Source organism: Halichoeres trimaculatus, unplaced genomic scaffold, assembly GCF_033239565.1.
Source record: "Halichoeres trimaculatus isolate MK-OKI-2021-1 unplaced genomic scaffold, fHalTri1.1 fHalTri1_scaffold_9, whole genome shotgun sequence".
Taxonomy (NCBI): domain Eukaryota; kingdom Metazoa; phylum Chordata; class Actinopteri; order Labriformes; family Labridae; genus Halichoeres; species Halichoeres trimaculatus.
Genome location: NW_027437188.1, coordinates 11,363,979 through 11,390,759, shown reverse-complemented (window position 1 = coordinate 11,390,759; position 26,781 = coordinate 11,363,979). Strand labels below are relative to the sequence as shown.

Sequence of the window (26,781 nt, the reverse complement as noted above, 5' to 3'; positions counted from 1 at the left end):
AAAGAAGAAAAACTAAAGCAGGTTTTGCAGTAAAATTAAAGAGGGTCAAAAATAAAGTCAAATAATGCATTTTTTCCAATAATATTAAAAGTGTGAGTTACCAAGTCGTTTTTCTAGCTTTAGAGATGGTTTTATGTAAACATCAGACCTCTTAAAGTAACACACTTTTACCTTTTGTTTTGGTGTTCTGACTTTCTAGACCATCCTCGTCTGGACTCAAGGGGTCACATCCTTCTGCTCCAGCCTCCTGAAGACACCCTTTGACTTCTTGTTTAGGAGTCACAATAGCAAACTCAATACGTGTGGAGCGACGGGGCGTGGCACGCACTTTTCTGAGAGCTCTGTGGTCCCTCACATAAATGGGAGACTTTCCTGACCCTGATGCTCGATCATCTGCAGCTGGATTTAAAATTTGATCATTCTGTCTGCAGGCTATCCAGCTGTCTTCCTGATCCTCTAGAAGATCCACGTTCCTGTTCCTGGGGCTGTTTAATCTGTTTCTGCACCTCAAACCTGATGGTCCAACCTTTATCTGAGAGTCTGATCTGGACTGGTCTTTCCTCCTCTGGCTACTCCTGGTCTCAATCTGCTGGAGACTGACTCTCCCTACAGCTTTCACCTCAGGGCCTCCACCTGTTGATCCACATCCAGGTACATCATTAGCAGGTTAAAGGAAATCAGGTTTACTTGAGCTCTTAAGCACAGGAGCCTCATGATTTAAACATGCTTTGGGTATAATGACAGACAGCAAATCAAGTTTCTGGGTACAGATATCAAACAGCTGTATTTAAAACTATAACAGCTGACGTAAAGGGACAGTGATGACCTTGAAAAAGTTTATGTATATCTGATCCTTATCCACAACTTAAAACAAGATTAGCTGCGCTGAAGAAGGTTATTTATTATTTTTAAATGCAATTTCTCAGCTTTCTAAATGGATCAGACAGGACTGGATTAATTTAATGTTGAATGATGTGATAACACCACGCCGATCAGTAAAGTTTAGCTGTGCGAAAAGAGATCTGTTTTTCTCTGACAACTATCCACATGCACAATTCTCAGCAGAGATAATGGGGATGCAAATGCAAGATGCAATTCTAGACAATTAATTTTTATCAATGTTGTCACAACATCATAACTTATGATTCCACCCCTTGTATAAACAGTCTGGAGACCTTTTTTACCGAGCTTTAAAATGCTACTGAAAAAGGTTAAAGAGGTGAAGATTCAGCTGTTATTTGGTGCATGTTTAATATTGCTCATGCAGGAATTTAATCCCTAGAAAGCGTAAATTGGTGGGATTAAAGTTGAAAGAATGAAGTAAGTCTCTTCTTTTGGTTATTCAGGGTAAGATTTTTCGTAAATGAAAAAAAAATGTTTTAGTCTCAGTACAGTTTTAATGATTTGAGCTTTGGCAGAAACAGTGAATTAGTCTAACAGGGGGAAAGCAGTCGTTAGCAACCATTACTGACTCTTGCAGTAATGCAGGCTTCCTATTAAGTGCTTTTAACACACATGGGCCGGCCTCTCGGTGCTCTGTGTTTTGATGATGTTAACGAGTGGTCGTGCGCGATTAAGGGTCTTTTGGAGGCAGCTGATGAGCAAAGAAAGGCTTTAATGGAACACTTGTCTACTCTGCTCGTCTGTGCAAATCACACATTGGTATAGTTTGAGCTGTAATGAGACAAATCACATCAGTGTAATCATGTTTAATCTCATTTTTCTGCCTCCCCTAAGCCCAGCCTGTTGGATGATTGTGCATTTAGCATCAGCTTGATTAAATGACCTCAGCTCCTCAGACTCCAACAATCAAATCTAGTCATTAAACTGCTGATTACACACACTGCTGAGCTGCACACTGTGCAAAAATAACCCCTGATGCTGTCAATCATGAAGACAATAAAAAATTAAGGTAAAGGCTTAAATCTCAAAGTGTTCACCTGACAAAGTTTAACACGTTTGATCTATTGCACGACGCTTTGAGAATGTCTTTAGCCCATATGACGTAGATTTACTTTCTCTGACTCAAATTTCAACACGTCATCAGTGTGACATAAGAAAAATCAACAGTAGCACAAATAAAGGAAAAATTCATCAAATCTTTTTTCAAGTGTTTGTAATTGCTAAAGATTGAATGATATTTGTATGTGAATTCTAATATTCATGTTTGCAGCTGATAATTACACGACAGGGATTGAAAGGGAAAGGTTGAGTCAGGCATGTCTAAAGTATCCACGCTCCTCATCTCCAAACACATCATTAAAACAGGACTAACTGATCATCTGCACAAAACAAATAATTTTAAGGCTTTGTATTTTAATGACTTGTTAAAACGCACATTTAATCAGCGCTGCAGTTTCTGTTCTGTTGTTAGTTACTCTGAACTGGGAATGACCTTAATAAGACGGGCTGTCACACTGCATCAGCAGCTGATATGAGAAGCCTGACTGTACACACGTGTGCACCGTCAGGAGTGTGTGTGCTCGTCTTCTAAAGCTGCTGTAACACACTTTCAAACAAAATAACTGGGGCTAAATCCACAGTTATGGGTTTTTGTTGTTCAGTCTCATCTTTTGCATCCTAGAATTGTGTTTTGTTACAGTTCGATACGTTTGGAGTTGCCTTTTAGTGTTCACTTGCCAAAACAGATTTTTTTCTTTCTTAACAATATCAGACATGTTTTCTAATTCCCAAGGTGGGAAACACATACATTTCTGTTTGGGTATCTCATCTGAGTATCACAAGTTTCTATTTTTCATTTACAAGAGATAAGTGGCAGAAAAGCTACTTTGATGTGATCTAATCTAGCGCCAGGTGTTTCCAAACTTTTCAGCCCACGACCTCCAAAATATGGACACTTGAGAATGGAGACATCATGCATAAAACAGACCAATTGGGAAAAAAAAACCAAACCAAACAAAAAAAAACCTAAGACTCTTTACTTACTAGTGATGTATCAACCTCCTATGTGCTCTGTCACTTTCCTGGTTAAGTCAGTTCAGGGGTCATCAACCAAAAAATCCAAAAAACACATCAAACATTTACCACTGGTATGGACCAATATAAAACTTAACCCCTATTTGTGTTTATAATTTTGTAATAATTCATGATATATGCAATTTTAAATAGTTCTTAATATTGAAAGGAATTTCTTGACCCCTCCTTCAGTGCTTCATCTCCACTTTGGGAACCACTGGTTTAGAGAACACAACAGCCTATGTAGGTTGGGATAATAAGAGGTCAGGTACAGTGAAATAGTATGCATTCATTGTCTAATTTAGTAAAACCTAACATTAAGTGTTTTCCTCACTTTAATTTGATTATTATTTGCCTAAACCTAACTCTCTGAACCCCATTGCTACTGACTGACAACAAACTTTCAGACATCCTGGTATTACTGGGGGTTGACAATTAACAACTTCCAGTCAGGACTTCCTTCTCTGTGCTCTGCATTGTTTGCAGTCCAATTAACAACGTGAGAAATTATTGTTTGTTGTTATTTATGTCTGCAAATGAAACGCTGCCATTCCTTTGTTGGTTGCATCCTGTGGAGGTGAGCCTGTTCATGTGTTCATGTGATGAGAAAACAGTAAGTAAAACAGAGGCTACACTTTGTGTTTCGAAGCTGAAACAGAAAGTGATTTTCTTGCGACAAACATGTCTTAACTTTGCCAACATTTCATCATGATGCAGTTTATTAAAAGGTGAAAGTCAAGCTTTGTCAGGTCTGTCCTCAAGAGGAGAAGAAAAGTCTGGGGACATCTTTGTTTGGGAAGGTGAGAGATTCAGTTCAGCATACGTGGTGGACAGGAGGGGAAAGTAGTGTCAGCTCAGTCTTAGTGTGGGTGATACTCAGTCAAATGAACATCTTGGCTTCATTAATTCAATATAACATCTCTGCAGATAAAGAATGTTGTGTGTATTGAAATCTGTGGACATGTAATGATGTTGACGATGGGAACATTTTCCACTGTGATGTGCATCGAACACGATTTCTGTATTTTATTTGTTGATTAAAATAATTGCACTTTATTTGCATCAAAGACATTCTCTATGATTTAACTCCTTGTTCCTTATTTATTCATTACCTGTAGGGTTGGAGGGAGCTTTCTGCCTAGACCGGGACAGTCTGTGGAGCTTTTTTTCTTTCTGCCTGCTCTGGTTTTCCAGCTGCCCTCCCTCCTCACCTTCTCCTCTGTGTCCCTGTGGAGGCTCTGAGCTCTCCATACAGCCTGAACTATCACTCTGCTCGTTCAAAACCACGGGCTGCTCTGCGTCCTCTGACAGCCAGGCAGGGCCCTCTAACTTCTGTGGTGCCTTCAACTCTTTTTGAGGGCTGCCTCCGTTCTCCTCTTCCTCAAACAGCTCAGGGGTAAAGAAGATGGTCTGGTCCTCTTCATCCTCCCCATCCTCATCTGGGTTTTCAGCAGCGGGTGGCTCACTGTCACAGCTGAGAAGAGGCTCTGTGATGTGGTTGTTAGGCTCTTTTTTCATGTCATCTGCACGGGCTGGAGCCTCTTGTTTAAGACCCATATCCTCAGAGATCTGCTGGTTCTCCTTGTTCTCACAATGGTTTGATGTTTCAGAGTGTTGCTCAGAGTTATTGGGTGTTTTTTCTTTGAAGATCGGCCTCTTGAACGCGTTGCTGACAGGACTGGAGGTGAAAATGCTGTAGAAAGGCTGGGCTTTGCTATTCTGACGGGGTCGGGGCTCAGTTTGTGGGCTGCTTATCGTCTGCAAACGCTCTGCAACACGAAAACAAAACAGTATATGAGGCAGGTTTATAAAATTAATGCAAGTTTGTTAATTAAAAACCAAAAAGAAAACATATGAAAGCCTCTGAAATTTGCCTGAACAGTAAAAATGCAATAACAGCTTCAAAGTTGAGTCTTGTTGGTCAATTTTTACCATCTTTGAACTTAAACTTACATTGACCTTTTCTGTTACATTTCAGATGTTTCTTATGATACACACTGGATCCTAAATGTTACAGTCAGGAGCTTTTGGGGATTACCAGAAGCTCCTCGAGTCGGCAAAAAGGTCAGTATGAGGTGAGACCGGTATGCAAAGAAGCCCGACTGTTTTCTAAATAAAAATATAAATGTGGGCTTACGCTCAATATCACCCAAACAAAGGTCAAGTGGATTTAATTAAAAGCAACAGTCCAACATCTGCTCATCAGCTCGCTCCAGCGCCACTCAGGCACGCAAAAGACCTTACAGTAATGAGGCAAGCCACTCAACTGATCCCGTGGCCCCCACCCCCAGCACCCCAACACCACAAGGGGTGGGGCCGTGGAGGGCTGTGCTACTTCTGCTCCGTCCCACCCCTCTCCACCACACCAAACTCAACTGCTCTACCCTGCCGTGACCCCAAAGACAATGGGAGCTCGCCACAGCGATGTGCAAACACGTCACCTCGACATAATTTCTGGCGCTGATGTCATGCTCATACATTTTCAGGGAGCACAAAAAGGCATGCAGCTTTTAGATCACTGACTTTGAAAACACAGCTGCTCAAATGGCATGATTAATGCTGGGAGAGAGAGGACGATGGGTCACAAACAGTGGAAGGAGCTGCGCAGTGTTGTATTAGGCAACAATAACATCTTTATTTCTGTAAATTTGTCGCACAACATGCACTTTTTAAACCTCTTTAGCAAACACAGAGAGGAGGATTTTATTTAGTATAGATGTCCCTATACTGGCCAAAGCTTACCAGATAAGCGCCATCATGAGTGTCAGAGAAGCAACCCGATGCACACCTGATGGACCCAAAACAAGTTCAACTACCGTACAGAAAGCTAGCAGGGTTGGAAACTGCACACAGTAGAAACAGGTGGTACTACGAAGAGCTACACATCTGCATGGAAACCACACATTGCTGACCCCAGAACAAATCATGCATCTCGTAAACTGGTGTGACGTATGCTATGGGTTTTACAGTAAGTCTGTTATAGCTATTCACATTTTTTTGGTATGATTTGACCTCTTTCTGTTTTTCTTTTATAATTTAATTCCTGTTATTTTGTTCAAAGCTGCATTAAGGAACTTGCTTGTGTGGACTTTGGCCCCCTGTGGAGAAAGTGATACCTCTCATAACTTTGCCAACATTAATACCGTATTTTCCGCACTACAAGGCGCTTCGGAATATAGGGCGCACCTTCAATGACTGGCCTATTTGAAAACTGTTTTCATATATAGGGTGCACCGCATTATAAGGCGCATACAATAAGCTATAGTAGTAGCTGGGGTTGCGTTATGCATCCACTAGATGGAGCTGCGCTAAAGGGAATGTCAACAAAACAGTCAAAAAGTCAGTCAAACTCAGGCTACATCCACACGGAGCCGCACATTTTCCTGTCCAACTATTTTCTGTGCCGTTTTCAAAAAAAGTGCGCTGTAAAGACGAAGCCGTTTCTGCTGTCAACAAAAGCAGTTTCCAGAGATCAGTTCACATGCCAGACCTTTGGGGGGCGCTGTATTGCTCTAACAATAAACAAGAGAAGAAGCTCGGGCCAGCCTGTGAGCTAATGTTAGCACTTAGCAGAATTCCTCTTTACAGGTTCTTACTGCTTACCGCTGTTACTCCGACGACGCCCCCTGACTACAGTAGCCATGATTAAGCAATATCGATCCATATATAAGGCACATCGGATTATAAGGCGTACTGTCGGCTTTTGAGAAAACTGAAGGCTTTTAGGTGCGTCTCATGGTGCAGAAAGATATTTCGAAAAAATATTTTCGGGCAAATTACTCATCTTTTCTCCACTTACAAGTCAAATACATCAGTTACAGTGAAACTTTACAGCTGAAAATGTTAGCAAGTTTCTTAAGTAGGCTGGTCTAAACACTCTTCTGGTTAGCAATTGCAGACCTTAAAAACAACAACAGAAAAGACCAGTTTAATTTTTTAAGATCTTGTTGGCTTCTGCGGGTCATAAAAACACAGGGCTTACAGAGAGAAATAAGATTAGGTCATATTGGGGTGAGTAAGACAGGGCGATGGCGCTAGTTTTTACCAAGAAATGCTGGAGGGAAAGGACAAAGAGACACTTAGATGCCACTTATCACTGACTGACTACACCCCACAGTTGTTAAATGCTAAATGTTTCTGTTTTATCTTTGGCAAGAGTCACTTTTCCTTTGACCTGGTGGCCTGTTTGATGTCAAGTTTTTTCTTTATTCAGGAACAAATCATCCCTTTATCATCTTAAGGATGCTTTAAAAACTCAAGAATTCATTCATGCAGCATCTTTTTTTTTACCCTCAGGGGTGCTTAGTTAAATCTGGGACAAGATAGACTGTAAAATCATAATTTTGCATTATTCTTGGGTGAACTTAACCAGGCAGTAGTGTTATTTTGGGGGACTACAGGCATTCACTCTGGTTGTGGTTTTGCAAGATGCAGCAGGTTGATTTACAATGCTTATTGCTGTATATTTAATTAATCTCTAAATTTAAGGATCCAACAAGAGACAAACACTGAGAATTTATAAGCGCTACGAAACCTCCATTTCACATTTCCATGTTCTGTTGCAGGGCAATATTAAACTGCATAATCCCTATAAAATAATTTAAATAAATAAAAATCCAGATTTAAATAGATAGTCTAACAGTTGAGGTTAAATTCTGTAATATTGTAATCCTTGTTTTTAACAGAAGCATGGAAGGTAACGAGCTCACAAAGTAAAAGAGCTACAGTTTTTAAAGAGGCGAGAGGTCTTATTTTTCAATACGTTCATTCTTCCTCTACTCACCTTCCCTCTCTTTCTGTTCAGCCTTTAACTGTGTGTGGGAGAAAAAACTGACGGCCGTGGGGCTCTGGGGCTCAGACAGTTTCTCATATGGACCTGGTGTCTGAGGTTCTGAGGTCTTAGTTAAACTCTGATCCTCTGCAGGTAAGGACAGGTGACCATTTGGAGAAGAGTGGGCGGTGGAGCTGAGGGTCTGACTGTCTGTGGGGGCCGTCTCCGTCTTCTGCTGCAGCTGGGAGAACGCCACCAGAGACTGCATGGCGTCGTTGAAAGTGTCGTGATGCTGGACTAGCTGACGGACCCATTTAGACAGACCTGAGATCACACACACACACACACACACATATATATATATACACACACACACACACACACACACACACACACACACACACACACACACACACACACACACACACACACACACACACACAGTCAGAGACAAACACCAGCAGCAGTCTTTGAGTGGATAACTATTGCCATCTAGTGTTCAGGCTGAGAGGCTGAGCAGCCTGAGTACCTGTGATGTACTTGTTGGGATTATTCTTATAACGATCGTCCACTAAGATCAGGGCCCCCCAGTCGTTCCTGTGCCGAATGCATCTTTAAAAAACAGAAGTGATAAGGTTTAAGAATGAGCGACAGACTTAAAAACACACCCCACAGTCGGCTGCAGACAGATTACCTCCCCAGGGCCTGATTCAGAGCTCTGTAGGCCTGGATCTCATACCAACGGTGACCTGGAAGAAGACCTCTGGACTTGCAGTGTTGGTCATTGTACTTCATCTTCAGCTCCACCTGAAACCACAAGTGAGGGATTTAAAAGATGAGTTAGTGTGTGATGGGACAAACCTGTATGTTATTAGTTCATTCGTTGGTCATCTGTATTATAAAGCACGTCACAGCACATCATCCCAGGTAATGTAGTAACTAATGGCAACCTAACAGTCGTACTTTACATCAAGGGAAGCCAGCTCTAAGACACTAACTATAACATGAGCCAGGTTACCAGCCAAGAAAACTAGTCATGAGTTAGGCAGAGAAACTTCTACAGAAGGCTGTATAGTTGTGACAGATTGGTGAAAGTGGACGTTCTAGTGATGAGAAGGATAAATTCAGCTCCTTTAACCAGATGGACTAAACTCTGAACTGAACCAGCTTTGAACCAATAGACGCTTTTGAGTCCCGTGATGCTGCTACATTTAGTCCAGCTCTTCAGCTGTTGTTGGGTGAATGGAGACAGTGAGATACATTAGCCTATGGCTATTTTTGAGCCAACTACTTCATCTTCTCCTGGAGTGTTATGAGTCAAGCAGCTGTTTGTTGCAGTTGCTGGGTTGATTTCTTTCTCAATGCAAACGAACTGCTTCAGGGTTCAAATGGAAGCAAGCTGAGACCACCTCTTGTAGAAGATCTCAGATCAATCTAGATCAGAAGGAGACTGCTGTGTTGTCCTGTTTCTAACAATCCACAGGAAAAGTGGTAGTATGAAGAGGGGGTGTTAGTTTGATGTTCCAAAATGTTTGTTTAGCATGTTGAAGCTCCTTAACTGCTCGATCAGCATTTCCATTAGGGATGGGTACCGAGTTAGGTACTTTTACAGGTACTGACTGAATTCTGTCAAAAGTACCGGGTATCGATTCATGTAAATTCAAAAGGTACCATGTTTAGGTACCTAAATGCATCCTTGTGACTATGAGTGAGTAGAAGAGTAGACGATTTTCCATGCTGGACATGAACACAGCATTGCAAGGTTATATACTGAAGAATAAATATGTTGAATTGAAAAAAAAATCTATACTTTATTATTGAACAAAGTAATATTTGTTACCACATAAACACAAAAAAAGTACCAAAAATTGGTACCGTTGAGCACCAATACCTATTGCCACGTACCGAGCATCGGTACTGTATCATTTCAAATGTGAAAGGTACCCATCCTTAATTTCTATAAAGCTTGTATGAAGGAATTTGGCTGTTTGCACAACTGTAACGTCAGGTTTGTGAGAGTCTATAGCACAGAAATAAACCTTTCTAATGGTAAATGTCAAACACGGAAAGTGCTTGGCTCTGAATCTTTTATGTATCTTACCTTTCAGAGGTTTATGTCAAACTGTCTTTAGTTTGTCGTCTCAGTAGTCATCATTAATTCTAGATAAATGCAGCAATAGAGCGATATCTTTTTAGGTAAGTAGACCAGAAGCAAGCAAAGATGGCCAAGGCATCCTAAAAGAAGCCGCTACAACATTTTAAAAGTGTTGTGCCACACACCCGTTTTGATGGACTCGCTGATTTTTGATATATTTCCAGGCATCCTGCAAGACACATACTGATTTTTAATTAGAGCTGTTGTTGGAGAGCTGATTGTTTCAGTGAAGCATGTCCTATGAAACTTCTTCCTCATGTAATCTTGGACATAAGTTTGAGAGGCGCAGGTGGAAGCAGACTTTTAACGAGAGAGTGTAGAAGTGATCAAAACACAACTTCAAAAGAGAAATAGCTTTCAGCAGCACTCGGAAGGTTTAATTTCTGTCAGATAATAAAGATCTAGTTGGATTAATCTTGAACATAAAGGGTAAATTAAGATAGTGACGGATCTAGGACAAAGTAAAGCCCAAACAAACATGACTGAGGACCTGAAGGGGTCGGCTCCAACTGCCCCTGAAGACAGATGTGTTCTGAAAGTGGAACGGAGGGGCTAAACAGAAGCAATGACGGAGTGGTGCTGGGAGAAGGGGGCAGACAAGGTGGTCTAGGTGACATGAAGCATCCCTGCACAAAAATGCCAGGAAAGCATCCATCCATTTGCATCTGTCTCTGCTGATTTTAGCGCTAACCTTTCAGAATTGACAAGTGAAAAGTTCAGCTGGCGTCTGACGGGATGCCATGCAAGGCAGCCTGCTGAACAGGGCTTTAACTGCTTTTGACAGGTACCGTGTGTTCGCCCTGAGCCACCAAACACGGGGGCCGTGGCAGGTACAGCCTGCTCCCTCACGCGCATCACGCAATGCCACTGTGGCCTGTCTGGGCATAAACAAACAAGCAGTGTCACAGGAAATCCTAAATGTCGCCCCAAACTTGGACTATGACTAATAACACCTTACCTAAGAAGCATGCAAACAACAGGGGAACACCTGGGATGTTGACACACACACACACACACACACACAAGAAGACTTTTAGAGCTGGAGTCATCAGAGATTTAAAGGTTTTATATGTGCAAATAGAATAACAGCAGGGATGACAGGAGGAGGCTGCCCTGTCACATGGAGTATTGTTAACGCTGCTGGCTCCACGGTGCGATGTTTGCCAACGTATGAGACACCAGAGCAGTTAAAGAATCCACTCCTAAACCCACAGCTGGAGCAGAAAGGCCAGTAGCCCCAAGCCGGCGGTGTCATCTAAATCCAATCACAGTCCACTTCAGCGTTCGAGCCATCACGTCCCCGCTCCGTACCATGTCATCCTTCGATCTAACATGACAGGTTGCATATGTGAAAAAGCCAATTCTGGCTGCTAGCAAGTCTCGCAAATGTGCAAGAAACCACAAGCTAGAAGGGATTAGTTAAAATGTCAAGAGATCACTCGCTTGCTTTGGCCTTGTCCTCTACAGCTACCTGTTCATCCCTAAAAACATATATTTGACCAGTAGGCATGATTTGCAGCTGAGCGCATCTGTTTGAGCCACATTTTACACAGGGTGTGTGTGTGTGTGTGTGTGTGTGTGTGTGTGTGTGTGTGTGTGTGTGTGTGTGTGTCAGTGTGCACGCCCCTGGCAGTCCGGGACATCTTGTGCCTGTCACTGAGATTGCTGAGCGCCTCATCTGCCACATAAGGCCGAGCTGACAGCTGAGTGGTTTGTCTTGAAAACAGTGTCCATGTGTGCTTGTGTGTGTGTGTTTGCTACAGACCCTCACACACACACACACACACACACACACACACACACACACACACACACTCACACTCACAAGGGCATCAGAGTCTCACACTGCTTTCCAACGTGCACAAACAAGAACTCACACCAAACTACGAACTGAATTCAACTTAAACCTCTGTTGCACCAAGAAGAAGTAAAGAAGTCAAGATCATGACTGCACAAAAGAAGTTGGTGGACGTCACATGAAGGTTGAAGCTGTAAAATGTTATAATGAGTAATTAGAGTGAGAAATCACATTTTTCTTTTTATCTCAGATTCAAAACACTGAAAACTTCCACAGGTGCTGGGGGAACAGGAATAGGGAATAGGGGAACGTTAAACTGTAAAAAGACTTCGATACATTTTACTCAGTTCCAAACAAATTGTTTCAAACCATGCCTCTTGATATCAACTCTTTAATCTCATTATGTCAAGATAATTTTTTTTTTTTTCTGTGATGAATGCAGAACTACACATCTGATTACCAAAATTAGTGTTGTCATTTTCTCAAGATAATGAGATAAATTGACCCACTGTTGTGTGGAAACTAGATTTTCTGTCTGCTGCTGCTGCTCTGGCTTTGAACAAATTTGGAAAGAGGTTCAAGGACCAGATTATGGACACATTTAAAAACTAATTTGAGAAAAGAGAGGTGCATGAAGCTCTCAAAGCTCAGAAGATTATATTTCTTCAGAATGTACCAATGATGCCAACGGATGGGTTTTTTGTCGAGCTTTGTTGTACAAGGATGAGAGATTTTTAATAGTTGAAAATGAACCTTGAGCCCAAACTGTCATACAATAGGAAACAATTCAGATTGGTCCTCACTGATTTGATGATTTTCCTCACGTTTGTGAAATCTGAGTTGTGGCTGTAACTTACCCCCAAGAGTTTGAATTCATCAACTTCTTGTATGTTTCCATTCTTTATCTTAACACAGAAACTTTTAGGTAAACACTATTTTCTTATGGAGAAACACATCAACACAGTCCAGATTTAAAACAAGATGACTGAGTTCAAGCCACTTTTGGACTCCATGCACGTGGTCAGTCAAAATCTCTGCTGCCTTGGTAGGTGCCTTAGCAGGGGCACAGATGACAGCATCATCAGCACAAAGCTGGATTACAATGCAGTTTTGGGCACATCATTTATAAATAGACTAAAAAGCAAAGCGCCAAGAATTGACCTGGGACAGACAGCAACATAAAGTCAGTAATTGACCATACATTCAGTTGACAGTACATTCGAAGATGCTCAGTTTCCATTTGCTACAAAAAAGGTTTTACAATAAAAACACAATAAATGGCACCAGAAAAGCACGCAGCAGAATAATCAATACAATGTTAAAAATGGAACAAGTGTCAAACAACAGCCCAGACTGTAATTTTCACAAAATGCTGACACAACAAATCTTACCAGAAAACCTGGTATCAGAATAATGATGTACTAAAGAGGCAGCTGCTAGAACCAGCTTTAGCACCAAAAAACAGCAAGGATTTAACTCCCATTTTGCCACTGCTCTGTACTCGACCCTAACTCCTCAACCATTTGGGCGAGCAGAAAAATTGAAAAAAAAAGCAAGATAGGTTTTCCCGACATGATATCTGACACTTGGAAGACCAAAATAACAAAAAAGGACCAGTTGGCCTGCATGATACTTGAATGATGAAGGGTTAAGAGTAGGGATGGGTAAGTACCGATACCAGGTATAGGTATCAGGCTGATATCAGCCTTTTTTCAAGGTATCTGTACTCGTGAAGGCTGCAGATACCAGCAGCAGATACTCTAGGCAAGAAAATCTTACATTGAGCTAGTCCTCCTCGCCACCAGTTGTTGCTAGCGGCTGCGGTTTAACACCACTGCAAATGTGCGCCGGGTCCTGTTCAGACAACATGAATGAACCAGGGAGAGTTAACAGCTAAAGTGTTTTATTTTGCACTTTAGTTTACTTAAAAAAATACTTAAACTCTGACACTTTTATTGTGCACTTCTAATATTTTTTTTATATCTATCAAAAGAATTATAAATTCAGAGAGAGTTGTTTGTGTTTTATTTGGACTCAATGGCAGAGTGACTGTGCTGTCTTTGATCAAAATGATCTGTTACTGTTAATTGAAATTTTATGTATCAAAAGTACTAGTGGTATCAGAACTTGGTATCAGTGAGTACCCAAGAGGGAGTACTTGTACTGGTATTGGTATGCATAAAAAGTGGTATCGAACATTCCTAGTTAAGAGTTTCAGAAAGTTTATCAGAGACAACTCAAAGCTAAAGCAATTAAAGATAAAATCTGTAAGTTTCAAGTATTTGATGGTTTTTCTTTATGGAGGTAGCAGACCAAGGATTTCAGAAGTTTAGGGAGTAATCAGAACAGTATCCTGAGTCCACTCTGCAGACGTTTCCCTACCTGTCTGATCCTCAACGTCAGGGACGCAAGTTTGACCACAGACAGATGGACTTTGTCGCTGAAGTCATGTGCTGTAGCCTTCTTTAATAAATGTAGGAGCTTGGAGGGACAGAGCTCAGAGAGATTGAGCTGTGATGACAAAAGCCTTGTCCCCTCATAAGGGGATGAAATTATTGAGAGCTCTGTAAGTGATGAGGAGGCTCTATGGATTTACCCTCATGTGTGCAAAGCATTTTAAAATTAAACAGTGGAGGATAAGGAGTCATGTTAATCCATGTTAGCCATCAGGAGCAGGTTATTACTGTGTCAGCTCAAATCTATCCATACTGTGAGCACCACAGAAGTTGCTTGCGTCACTGGCTTACCCAACTTTTAATCCTCATACTAACCATAAACCTGACCTCCACAATTTCACCTGATCTTGAAACCTCTGTTACTTAGTGGCTCCTTGACCTGCCGAGGAAGGGCTCTGTGTATGAAGGCTGAGTCTACCAAGTGCCACCCTGGTGTAAAACTGGCTGCTTCTGGATGCTGTAATGAGGAACGGAAACTGTCTGGATTCACAGTCTTGAAGATTGATAATCCTCTGATTTGATTTTCGGCTTATTTTGTGGATGAAAACACGGCCGAGTTGTATCCTTCAATGAAAACTCAGAGTAATAAATCCTGTTTTGGGTTTGGGGTGTTACAACTTTGTGCTGTGTTTGCAAACACCCTCAAACAGTACCCAGCATCGTAATGAATGGTGTGAAAATGTCTCCTTGCTGTTGTGGGTAAATAAAGGGTTAGACGAGCATGAGCATGGAAAAATGTGGACTCAGATGTCTCTCTAAGTCCGACCTGTGGTGCTGACAAGCAGAGAACAAGTGGGGATCATGTATTTTATGGCTCTCCTGCAGTGGCTGATGATAAAGCCATGTGTACAGCGGAGCATCCATCAGCCCCTAGTTTTTTTGATGATTCCCATAAAGTCTCCAACATTCCTCTGAAATCCCCTTCATCCACCCGTTTTACATGCTCACAGGCCTCAGAATTAAACTCCTCTCGTGTTCGTCTTTAATAAAAAGCAGCAGAGAGAGGCTGGCTGAGCCCGTCATTAAACTCACAGAGATGCTTTATCAGTTGTAAGTGTCTTTTTATTGCTCGTTAAAGCTGCTTATTGTTCGGCTCACTCACGCAGGACACGACTGTTAACCCTAAAACAAGCGATTGGAAAAAGCAAAAGCTGGACGTAAATGTAATTCCAGCTTTGGCAGGGCTTTCTCTGCAGAGGACTTTCCAAGTTCAACCTTTGATCTTTGTCACAATAACACAACAGGCCAGTAAAAAGCCATGCTATGTGCTTAGGCTGAGCGTCACAGAGTTATGCCTGTCTGGGAATGCAGGCTGTGCAGGCGAGTAAGAGGTGAAGCAGTTTAAAGAGAGACGCTGAGAGCACACCTCTTATCCTAGCAGTGGGGTGCTGCCGTGTGAGAGCCGTGTGGAGTAAATAAGTTAATATGTCTGGGTCCATGTGTGCTCTTAGGAGAATGTGCACGTTAGCAGTGGTGCATGGAGGTGTCACCGTAAGAACATGTCATGCACATGTGTAGGTGTGCCAGTTTCAATGGGAGACTTGCTGTGTGAATAAGAACAGGTGAAAATGTGTTAAAAGACAAATAAACTCCATCACACCAACACAGTTATACTAGCAAGAAAACCCAGCTGCAGGTGAAGAAATGTAGTGAGAGGAGGGGAAATGAGCAGAGAGAAGGTGACCTTAAGAGACTGTCCCTGATCATGCTCCAGAATTATGAATAGATGTGTCAGAAGACGGCGAGCTCTGTGAGGATCACAGCTCTTGTAACAAACAAACAAAAGCTGCAGAGAATCTGTCATTAGAAATGCACCGCGTCCTCACGCTCAGACAGATCCAGCCTTTCTCTAACGAGCTTGAGCTTTCCTCCTCCTCCTGATGCTCTGCTCCATCCACTGTTTTATTCCACATCAGACTCATTATTTCCCAAGTTCAGTGCAGCACAGTAACACTGGAGCATCACTGTTATGGCACTGACCCAACAGGTCACTTTTCAAATATGTGACTTTTCTTTCATGTATTAAGTTCCTTATTCTGTGTTGAAGTTACGTGTTTGCTGCATAAGTAAAAACCTGCAAGTTTCAATTTCATCTGCTCTGGCAGACAAATCTTGTGTTATCAGCTAAAGCCAGCATTTCTGCCAATTTAAACATGTTGCTTTGATACAATGACTGGCTTCCCAATGCGACATTAGGCTGAACCCAAATTTTCAGCGCCTCTACTTTTTGAGTTGCTGCGATGTTGATAAGCACAAACCGACATCAACCTTTCAAAATGATGAACCAAAGGGCTCCTGACCAGTATTAGTATGCAAACTGTTCTTTCAGCAAACTGTTCAAATTAAGTCAATGCACCAGAACAACACGACTTGAACAACAATCCCTTAAAGCTAGTTGGTTTTATATCTGTGATTTAACTTCCTATCGTAGCTGCCTGTTTTGATGCTGCACAAATGTTACTACAACAGAATTTGTTTGGGATTATTTTGTGGTTTTGTGGTCTGCTGTGGATGAATAAAGTGCTCAGTGAAATATTGCTGACAGAGTGTAACAAAGCACCAAGTGTAATAGTACAAAATTTTACTTTTCAATACCTTAGGTAACTTAGCATAAATTTGCAATACATTTAGGGATGCACCAATCACAATTTTCTGGCCGATCACTGATCACTGATCTTTAAAAATCCTGACCTGCTGATACTGATTTGGGCCAACGGCGATTTTTACTTTTTATTTTTTTTTTATATGCCTTCAATGTTCCAATCTTATTTTATTGAAAATCATTGAACAATACCTTTGAAACAATAAAGTCTTTACGTTTTCACTTAAACAACCAATAAAGTGTCCTGAGTTTTAGGTCCTAGAGCAAAAAGCAACAATGGCTGGTTGTCAGACCTTCCTGGAGGAATATAAGATCCCTTTCATATGTAAGGATGGGCCTATCACTGATCACCAATCTCTAATCTCTGATCATTGATTCCCCCAAATTAAGGAAATTGGTACTGATTGATCGGTGCACGTCTATATACAATACTTTACATGTATCTGTGTTACTTTATGATAATTTCCAATAGTTTACATTGATTTATGTTGATTTACATTTATATATTAAATCTCCAATACTTGACATTAATGTATGATACTTCACTTTTATTTAAATAATTTTTTACTGAGTGTTTATTTTCTTTACTTTACAACTCTTTACAATACTTTACATTTAAATAGGTTACTTTATAATTTCCCATACTTTGATTTATGTTAGTTTATGTTACTTTTTTTTTTTGTGACTTAACAAGACTTCACATTGTGTAAAAATATGTTATGATTCTTTATGCTGATCTACATTACTCAACTTAACTTTTTTTTTACAATACACTACATTACAATAAGTTCATTATGATAGGACACAGTTCAATACTCAATAATACAAAACTCTGCTTATGATATAAGTTAAGATAAAATACATTGTTATACAACAGGACATGACAGAAAATAATTCATTTGAAATGAAACATAATGCTACGTCATGCTATGAAAGTTCCATTAAGCAGTGGGATACAAAACTATGTCAAGCTAGGGTTTGCTAAGAAACAATACATAACATTTTCAAATGTTATGAAACCGTACAAAAATCAAGTTACAATTATGTAAATCAAATCTAATCATATTGTCAAATGATTCAATTTGATTTACAGTGCTGGGTTTATGCTAAAACTATTTTACTCTAACCATTATTTAATTTATTCAATAACAGTATATGTTCAGTATTTCTGAAGCTTTTTAGTTCTCTCTTTACTGCCTCAAACCTCAGATACCTTATTCACTATTTCAATAACATACTTTTATTTTGAAACAATGTCTCTGTTTCTCTCCCTATGTAAGGGTAGGTGTGAAGACACTAATCACATTCACTGAGTTTATGCAAGAATTAATAGCTCCCTGTTTATTGGAAGAGGACGACACCTTGTATAGATATTAAAGGATCTGTATCATGGGACTCCAGGTATCATCTCTGTGTGGGAAACACTGGATGTGAATTTTTAGCTGTGTGAATTTCTGAGTTTTGTTGCCAACAGAAAATATTTTAACAAAGCAGCAAACATTTAACAACACTGCACCATCAGTCCAAAAGGCAGCTTTACAGGATTAAAAATAATATATCTATTTGCTGTAAGAACATTGATTTATCCTGTCTGAAGTGAAACCCCAAACCAAACCAAACAAACCTAACGTGAAGAAATAAATCTGATTAAGAAGAAGCAGTGTCCTGAGAGCTGACGGTGGGGAAGCTGACAGCTTGGGCTAAGGTGAAAGGGTCTGGGAAGCTTCAATCACTCACACGTCTGCCCACACTGACAGATCAGGTTAGTGAAAGCTCCGTCGTGCTCTGACAGCAGGACGTGAAGGAGTAAAGGGGAGGAGAGGCGGGAGGCAGGGAGAGAGTCAAACTTAAAGGTCAACTTTATCTGCTAAGGACAGGGCAGACACAGCAACATCGCTTTGGGATTGTTTTTTACGGATCACCAAAAAGAGATGCTCTCATTTGGTGTGTGTTTGTGTGTATTTGAGTGTGTTCGTGCGTGAGTGTATCTGTGAGAGAGACTTTGGTGTTTGTGGACCCAAAATGTTAGCTTTTGGCCAAAACATGTACATTTCACAGACACAACTTCAATCATGATACTAGCTGTATCATCAATAGCAGAGCAGAGTTATAACGTGGTTATTTCAAACAGTAATCTGAATACTTTGACTACTTCCTGGACCTCAGAGGTTGTGGATGTCTAAAGGTGTTTGAGATAAAAACTGAAGAAATTAGGTAAAATGTCTACCTGAAGGTCTTTGATGTTCGGGAAGGGGATTCCAATGGTGACCACAGCCCTGGCGTTGTCATCTGTGAAGTCCAGACCTTCACTAACTTTCCCCCTACAGACGGCGATGAGCAGAGCACCATCTGGAGCAAAAGAAAGCAGAGACAGCAGAGTAAATAATACAGCAGGGGCGAGCAGTCATAATAAGCTATAAATGCAGTGCATGCCCAAGCCCTTCGATAAAATCATTGAAAATGTTCATCCGTCAGTATGTTCCATTATACAATTCCTTAGTTCTACTGTTTTGGTCTTTAATTCCTGCCTTATCTGTCCTGTTTTGTTTGCAAAAAGCTGGAAAGCTGACAGCTTGTTTCACGGATGCGCACTGCAATACCGAGTGGTATCAGTGCTAGAGGCTGTGTTTACTGTACATGAGCATTTTGAATGGCAAACAAACTGTCAGTGAAACAGCTTATCTGCCAATGCGCATGTTCATAACTGGGTTAACTTCAAAACTTCATTGCCACAGTGGCCGAGTCAAAATGAGTGAAATCAATTTGAGTTGATATAGTAGTTAAAAAACTACGGAGCCCCGGGGGTGTCTCACTAAAATATGGCGAGGTAACGCTTTAATTATCCCGTTCTCTCACTACACTATAGCGTTGAGGGAACGATTTATTAACATGTGCAAGGCATTCCCTCGCCTTAATAAAATATTCTGCAGCCTGACACCTCTGGGGCATTGTGAAAAACATGTTACATGTTTTTATTGATAAATAAATGGCTAAAAAATGGGCGCTCGCTGTAGTTAACACTTCAGCATGACCACTGTAACAGGTCACTGCTCGCCACTCACTGCTCGCCACTGTAATATAGATACAGACATGTGCAACCAGAAGTTAAAAGCTGGAGATTGTTTCCACCCTCACCTCTTTCCTCGCAGTATTTGATAGCGTCATAGTACGTGTGAAGCAGCTCATCAAAGTCTCCCTTGGCTCCGCCCCGCGGCTCTGTGATCACAGTCTTCTTCAGCTCCAGCTTCTCCCAGAGACCTGTGTTGATCCATCGGTCTCGCAGCTTGTCCAGCATCTGATTGATACACAAGAAGACTCATCCTGTTAATAAAGGAATCCACCAAGGTTTTGCCCAAGTCAGAGGTTTATCACACAGAGCTGTATCACTGAGAGCTAACCCAAGATACTGCTGATGAGGAAGAGCTTTCCTTGTAAGAGAAGCCTGCTGCTTTACTACAGGAGGCTCTTGGTTTGGGTGACCAAACTGATCCTAAATAATAAAACTAAAGCTTAAGTTCAGTTTATGGGCCATATAGCAATAACTACAGCAGTTACATCTCAAACCAGATCATGTCACGACTGAAGGACTCATTCTGCTTACTTTCATACTGAGCGGTACAGGCAGATAGCTTGGAGAAAGGTACCCCTACTAAGTAAACAAGGGACAGGGTTTTATTTTGTTGTATTTAAAGAAGGTGCAATAATCACAGTGCTGTTTGGGTGAGTTGTGAATATTTTCAGGTTGGAAACTGGTGTACACAAAACTTTAGCCACTGGTTTCTTAAAATGAAGAGCAGAAAACTGCAGTTCCTTGAGTGTCCACTTGAGGTTGACTCCAAAATTTAAAAGAATCCCCATGATTCCCTTAAGTAATGCCCATATTTTCGAAGAATTACACATTTGTAGCAAGGTACAAACTGGTACCCGCTGTACAGAGAGTAAAGATTTTTAATTTTTATTTGGAAAAAAATTGTGCTTAAATTTGCAAAATTAGGGATGCAACTGAGTTTGCCAGGCAGCAGGGTTGTGTCCTCAACTCAACTGCTCTGTGAGTTTCTAGATCAGCCAAAGGTTAGTTGGAGCCACTTGGGCCAAGAAACCAGTATTATACAGTCTCTGGTTGTCTCCAAAGTGGGTCAGAATCCCTCAAGGGCTGAGATGGAGGGGTCGTGAAATTCTTTCCAAAGTGAATAACTCCTTACAACTAAATATTTTATCCATGATTGTTAAGATCTGAACAAAAAAAGAGGTTGAATTTGATATGGAACTATGCAAACAGAAAGTTTTTGATCTGTTTTTCTTTGTTGAAGAGCCCTGAGGTGACTTAACCAGGATAAAGATGGTATCACTGGAGGCAGATTGACTCAGGAAACATAGCATCATGTGCACAGTGAAAGACAAAGCTTCTTCTCATTAAATAAATTATCTGAGGGTTTTGTTTTGTTGTTTTTGTTTTTTGTAATTGGTCTATTACTGTATTACAACAGCAGAAGGGAGTGGTCTCTGGCACCTCTATTTTGGGGATGGTCAGGTAATACCTTTGTGAAGCCCTGGTTTATGGTACAAACACTGATAAATACAGCATACTAACAAGCTGTAGAAAGAAAAATAACATGGGGTGTTAAGGAAGGCCTGATGGAGCTGTGTTTGGTGAGAAAGAAGCAGATCGACGTCTTCATACAACTTAGAAGCGTTTGACTCATGAGGACACTTTGAGTACAAAACAGGAGGCTGTTAGCTGACCAATGTTTGCTCTCTTGTCCTGTTACAACTCAGAGTCTTCTTCCTTAGCAGCAGCCGTCAGAGAGCTGATGGGTTTTAACCCCCTCTGTCATAAAATCACTGTTCCTGCACTATTGTTGGTGCAAAAAGTCAGCAGCTCTCAGGGGAGGCACATTGATCTAAAAGCCTTCATCCTAGCATGGCTCCACTGTCTGTGCTGTGCAGATTATATCCTTGAATAAGCATGGCTTCACAATCAAAGAGCAGCTCCACTGGATTGGAAACGTGTTAGGAGGGTCAAGTAGAAGTTCTTCACGGAGTCAGCGGAAAACTTCTCAACATGGTGAAAGTGACAAATGGTAAAGCCTGAGCCCAAAGCGGATCGTGCCTCCAGATGGAGGGAAGGATTGTAGGATTCAGGAACATCTAGTTCATTCGCCTCTGCTCATCTGAGTGAACAGCAAACTGAAGTTCAGCAAACAGCTTCAACAAACGCTGAACAGAAATCTCCTCAGCAGGTTTTGTCCAGAACAAAGGAAAACATCAGCAGCAGACAGGGACATGAGACGCTATGAGAGCGTGCATGCCACGGTGATAGTGGTGAAATGAAGCATGGGGAAGATTTCGTCAGGTCGTTGCCTCCTGAAGCAAGTGACGGCAGGACGTTTGCATCAATAAAACATGTCACAGCCACTAAATATGCAGTGTTACATCGACGAGGACCCCCCTTACGTGCATCTTCAACTTAGCAAACTGTTTGTCCTTCAATTGCTTTCCAGTGCAATCCTTAGCGCAGGATGAATAATTCATGTTATGTACTTTAGGAGAATCTACCACTAAACAAAACAGCCATTATCTGCTAGGCTGCACTCAGCTGAAAACACGAGGCAAAGAGTATCAAGGACAAATACCTTTAATCATAAGAAATACTGAGATTTGGTCAGTTTAAACAGAATCAAACATGCTTCCTGAAGCAGATTAAAAACTAATTTATTTGCAGGATTGCATTTGACATGTAGCACAAAGATAATGTCCGTGTTTTGACTGTTTTGAGAAGAAATCTAATCAAGTCTAGTAATCATATACCTAGGTCAGGGGTCTGCAGTGGCTCTGGAGCTACAAGCGGCTCTTTAGCTTTCTTGTAGCAGCTCCCCCTGGCCTTGACGGAAAAAAATCTTTTAGAAAAATCAAAGTTTTTCTTAAAGTAATTATCAGTTATTTTTGGGGTGTTTTGATGCAGAGTTATTCTGTAGTTCAAGGTGATACCTTTTTATCATTGAATTAAACAAAAGTTTTAATAATATTTCAACTGAAGTATGTCTACGATGTGTGGCAGAAATTAGAGAACAACAAAAAATGAAACACTGAAAGGCATTTTCAGAACAAGCACAAATGATTTACCGAAAAGTAAAAGATAGAAGAGAAATGAAAAATTGATTTCAGAACTGCTACAGAAAAAATGAGATCAGAGTCAGATGTTACAGCCCTGACAGAGAAGATCACACAGCACGCTGAAATGGACTTCAATCACAAGTAATCCTATTTTTCTGTTTACTTTTTATTAAGCTGCTAAACTGCAACCATGTATGTTTTACATATTAAACTGGGCTAGTTTTTATTTTAATAAATTTATACAAATAAGGAAAGGGTTCAAATGGGTCTACATGTTTCATTTTTTTTAAATCCATTTTACAGTAGGCTTACACACTACACTTCTGTTTCAGGTTTTCTTTTGTTATAACAGATAAAAATAGAAGAAGAATAAAAATTTTAAAATCATACAAGCTATGTTGTGTTTTGCTGCTCCATACAATTTTTCTCTGGTGGATGAGGGACAAAATGTCTCTTTTAACAGTAAAGGTTACAGAGCCATGACCTAGGGGAACTGTTAAAAGTATGAAGCAAATCAGAGCAGGCTGGCTACTTGTGCCTCAACTCCGTCAAAGCTCTGCACAACTCATATTTTTCGTCGGCACGTATTTTGTTGATAACAAAAATAATCAAGAAATGTATTCCCCATCTGGTTCAGTAACTTTGCTCATTGGGCTGCTGTTATTACAGGCCTCTCTCGGCACTGTTTCAGCTCACTGTTTCGCTTTTTGTACGCCCGTAAATGTTTTCTCCCAGTGGTTAGCCATGTCCCTGACTCTGTGCTACTGGCCTCAAAGGTGTATGCATGTTTATTTTCAGAATGGCTGTGGCAGAAAAGTGACCTCTCACTGTGTCCGGAGCATGGTTATAATAGTTAACTAAAACGAAACTAAAAACGAAAACTAAAATTTAGAATACATTGCAGTTAACTCAAACTAATAAAAACTAGAAAAGAAAACAAAAACGATAAGTAAACTAAAACTGTATCTTGTCTTCACAAAACTAACTGAAACTAAATAAAATTATAGACAAAATGGCCTTCACTATCATTTTTGACAATATTGATAGCCTTTAGGATTTAAAGTAATCCGACACATTTCCCAACCAATTGTATCACAGTTGTCAGTGCCGTACAGCAGCATCATAGCGACGTACTTGGACATGCTTGATTACTGCACTGACTGGCTGTGCACTGTGCTGCGACAAAACGTAGTGGAGCAATGAATCAGTGCATCAGTAATAGTTTAATTGCATGTGAGTCTGACTTTATTGTTACAGAGTCCAAGTTTCTAAGACCTTTTTGAATCCCACACCTGGTTAATAAGTTATGAAAAAACTAAAACCAAACTGAAACTAAACTAAAACTAAACTAAAACTTAAGCCCTGTTGCAAAAATCAAAACTAAATAAAAACTAGAATGCCCGCTATTAAACTAATTAAAACTAAAGTGTAATGGGAAAAAAATGTCAAATCTAACTAAAACTAAACTATAATGACAAATCCAAAACTATTATAACCTTGGTCAGGAGAAATAAATCTCCCACACAGCCTAACCACTACGTGGACTAAATTATGTGTAACAATGATTTACCCCTGTAATTATGGCATCGTAAAATTCATTTTGTGGCTACATATGGTAAAGGTGAACCAGTATACTGCCCACCCCTGACAGTGGATATACAATGTAACATTTATCAAGAAAAATACACTCATACCATGTCTTCTTCACAAGTGTATTAACCATACCCTGTAAAATGTTATTTTTACACTTGCAGTGACACAGGCCACACAAACTGAGCTTTAGGGTTGAAGCGTGTTTAAACAAGGGTTTCCCAGTGTGACAGCATCCTCACTCCTGTAGTGGACAATAAGTGACTGTTCAGATACAGGCAGCAGGATGCAGGTGTGAAGTGTTTCATGTGCACTCATACGCATCTTTAGCACCTTCAGCAAATGCTCTCAGCCATGTGAGTGTTAGACACTCAGCACAGAAATTACAGACACAAAAATTACATACATGAGCTCCTTCATGAATTATTTACCACAACATCTGACAGAGACCTGGTGTTAGCCGGCAGACTGGGCCAGCCTGTGACATCTCTGTCTAAAGGCTCATTTCACACATCACTTTGTATGATTACAAAACATGAAAGGTTTTAAATTTCGAGACTTTTACTCTTTAAAGCCTGGATGTTTGTCTAATGTTTGCTTAATGAAGAGTTCTTCAAATGTTCCTCTCACATCAAATCCACACTCTCCCATTTATTATAAAAAGATTTTAAACAATTAAACTGAACTTAAACTAAACAGTTTTCAAATATTTATGTTATACTTAAAGGGAATGACATAAAACATAAGAATACAAGGCTGCCGTTATCTTAGGCCTTACATCCCCAAACATAAGTTTGATAAACAACCATTCCAGCCACAGTTGAGCTAAGATGTCAAATGTTTCTGGGTTCCTGTTTCTACTGTTTTAGATTTTCTGCTCTTCTTTGTTCTTTTAGAGGCTAGTAATTATAAAACATTTTTAAGTTTTACAACACTGTGAGACATTTCTTGACAAAAAGACTCCATAACAAACATTTTCTGAACTGCAGTTACCTTTGCCCCTAATATTTCTTTTACACTTTAAGATTCCAGCACACCTCCGACAGTTTTCCTTCTTGTCCTCAAAAGACGGGGGAGTTGTGAGGTAAAAGTAAATGTATTTGTCGCCCACCACTTTCAGACTCTAACAAGACATCCTGAAGGAGCTGGGTTAGGATTCCCAGGCATCATAAATGGGAATGAGCAGTATTTAGCACATAAGAGGGCACAACAAAGTGTGAATAATTTATTGCCCTTTCTAGGCATGGAAGGTGCAATGTTCAGCCTCTGCCAGCGACACGGTAAAGTGGGCCAGGCCTTTCTGCCAATTGGGACAGGGTGGTGAAACAAGTAGCTAGAAGCAGTGAACTGTAGTCTTTCTCGCACTTTTACACATCCCTTCGTACTATCTCTCCATCTTTCACCTCCCCTCCATCCGGCCTCTCTCCCTCTATCTCCTTCCTCGTGTCCCCGGTGTCAGTGAGCTGTGTGGCGACACATCGCAGCTTCTCTAGTGCCTGCTGAATTATGGAGGGGGTCTGGAGGCGACGGCATTAATGAAACATGCAGCCAGGAGCCACATTTCTCAGTGGCGAGGGGAGACGTGTTGTTGCCATGTAAATTATTCAGCCCCAAAATATCACAGCAACCATCACGCCAAGACGGGTGGCGAGAAGCCACCTGCCACCTCCGGCCTGCCACCCTTCCCCTGTCGTCTGCTCTACACATCCCAGCCACACCACTGGTGACAACGGAGCGCTGCAGAAACACTGCAGCTGCCCAGGGAGGAAAACCGCCTCAGATAGAGCTCCATGTTCTCCTTTTCACTTAAATACACATCGATAAGAATGTCCAGAGATATTAACATGTACAACACCAGTCAGACTCAATCCAAAGGCCTCTGTATGCAGATGGATTTCTAAGTGATTCCTTTAAAAGAGGTGCAAAGGATCCCAAATTTCACAGCTCCAGTTCAAGGATTGATATTAATTCTCTCTTTGTCAAGCCATGATTTGAAGGGATCACAATGAGCCTCCATGGCTCTCAGTGAACTGAACAACCCCTGTATCCCGGCTCTGCTCCCATTTTGTGGCTTTTACTGCCTCTACTCTCAGGGTAGTGTTTATGTGAGAGAGTGCACGAAGGAAGAGAAGACGTTTACATTTTCATCCATAAACTTACAGTGAATTTGGAAAACCTTTCCATGTGGACCCTGCAGGCTGTTTTCTGGTTGATTCTGAGGGTGGCTGAAGTGTAAATCATCTCTCATAAGGGGCAAATTGCAGCTATCTGACAAGCTTTAATTGTTTTGATAATCAAGCTCTGAGAGAGGGGAGGCAG

General features: G+C 40.8%; 1 protein-coding gene across 2 annotated transcripts in view; it reads right to left on the bottom strand.

Annotated features, from left to right (window-relative positions):
• Positions 1-1,392: 1,392 nt before the first annotated feature.
• brip1 (BRCA1 interacting helicase 1) overlaps positions 1,393-26,781 on the bottom strand; it is a 49,257-nt gene continuing 23,868 nt past the window's right edge. For both annotated transcript variants that reach the window (XM_074680029.1, XM_074680030.1), the window contains exons 15-20: positions 19,894-20,053; positions 18,986-19,107; positions 8,442-8,554; positions 8,277-8,359; positions 7,760-8,071; positions 1,393-4,745 (exon numbers count right to left, since the gene is read on the bottom strand). In XM_074680029.1, coding sequence (XP_074536130.1) covers positions 4,078-4,745; positions 7,760-8,071; positions 8,277-8,359; positions 8,442-8,554; positions 18,986-19,107; positions 19,894-20,053 — 1,458 coding nt within the window. In that variant the 3' untranslated portion in view covers positions 1,393-4,077. The remainder of the gene's footprint in view (positions 4,746-7,759; positions 8,072-8,276; positions 8,360-8,441; positions 8,555-18,985; positions 19,108-19,893; positions 20,054-26,781) is intronic.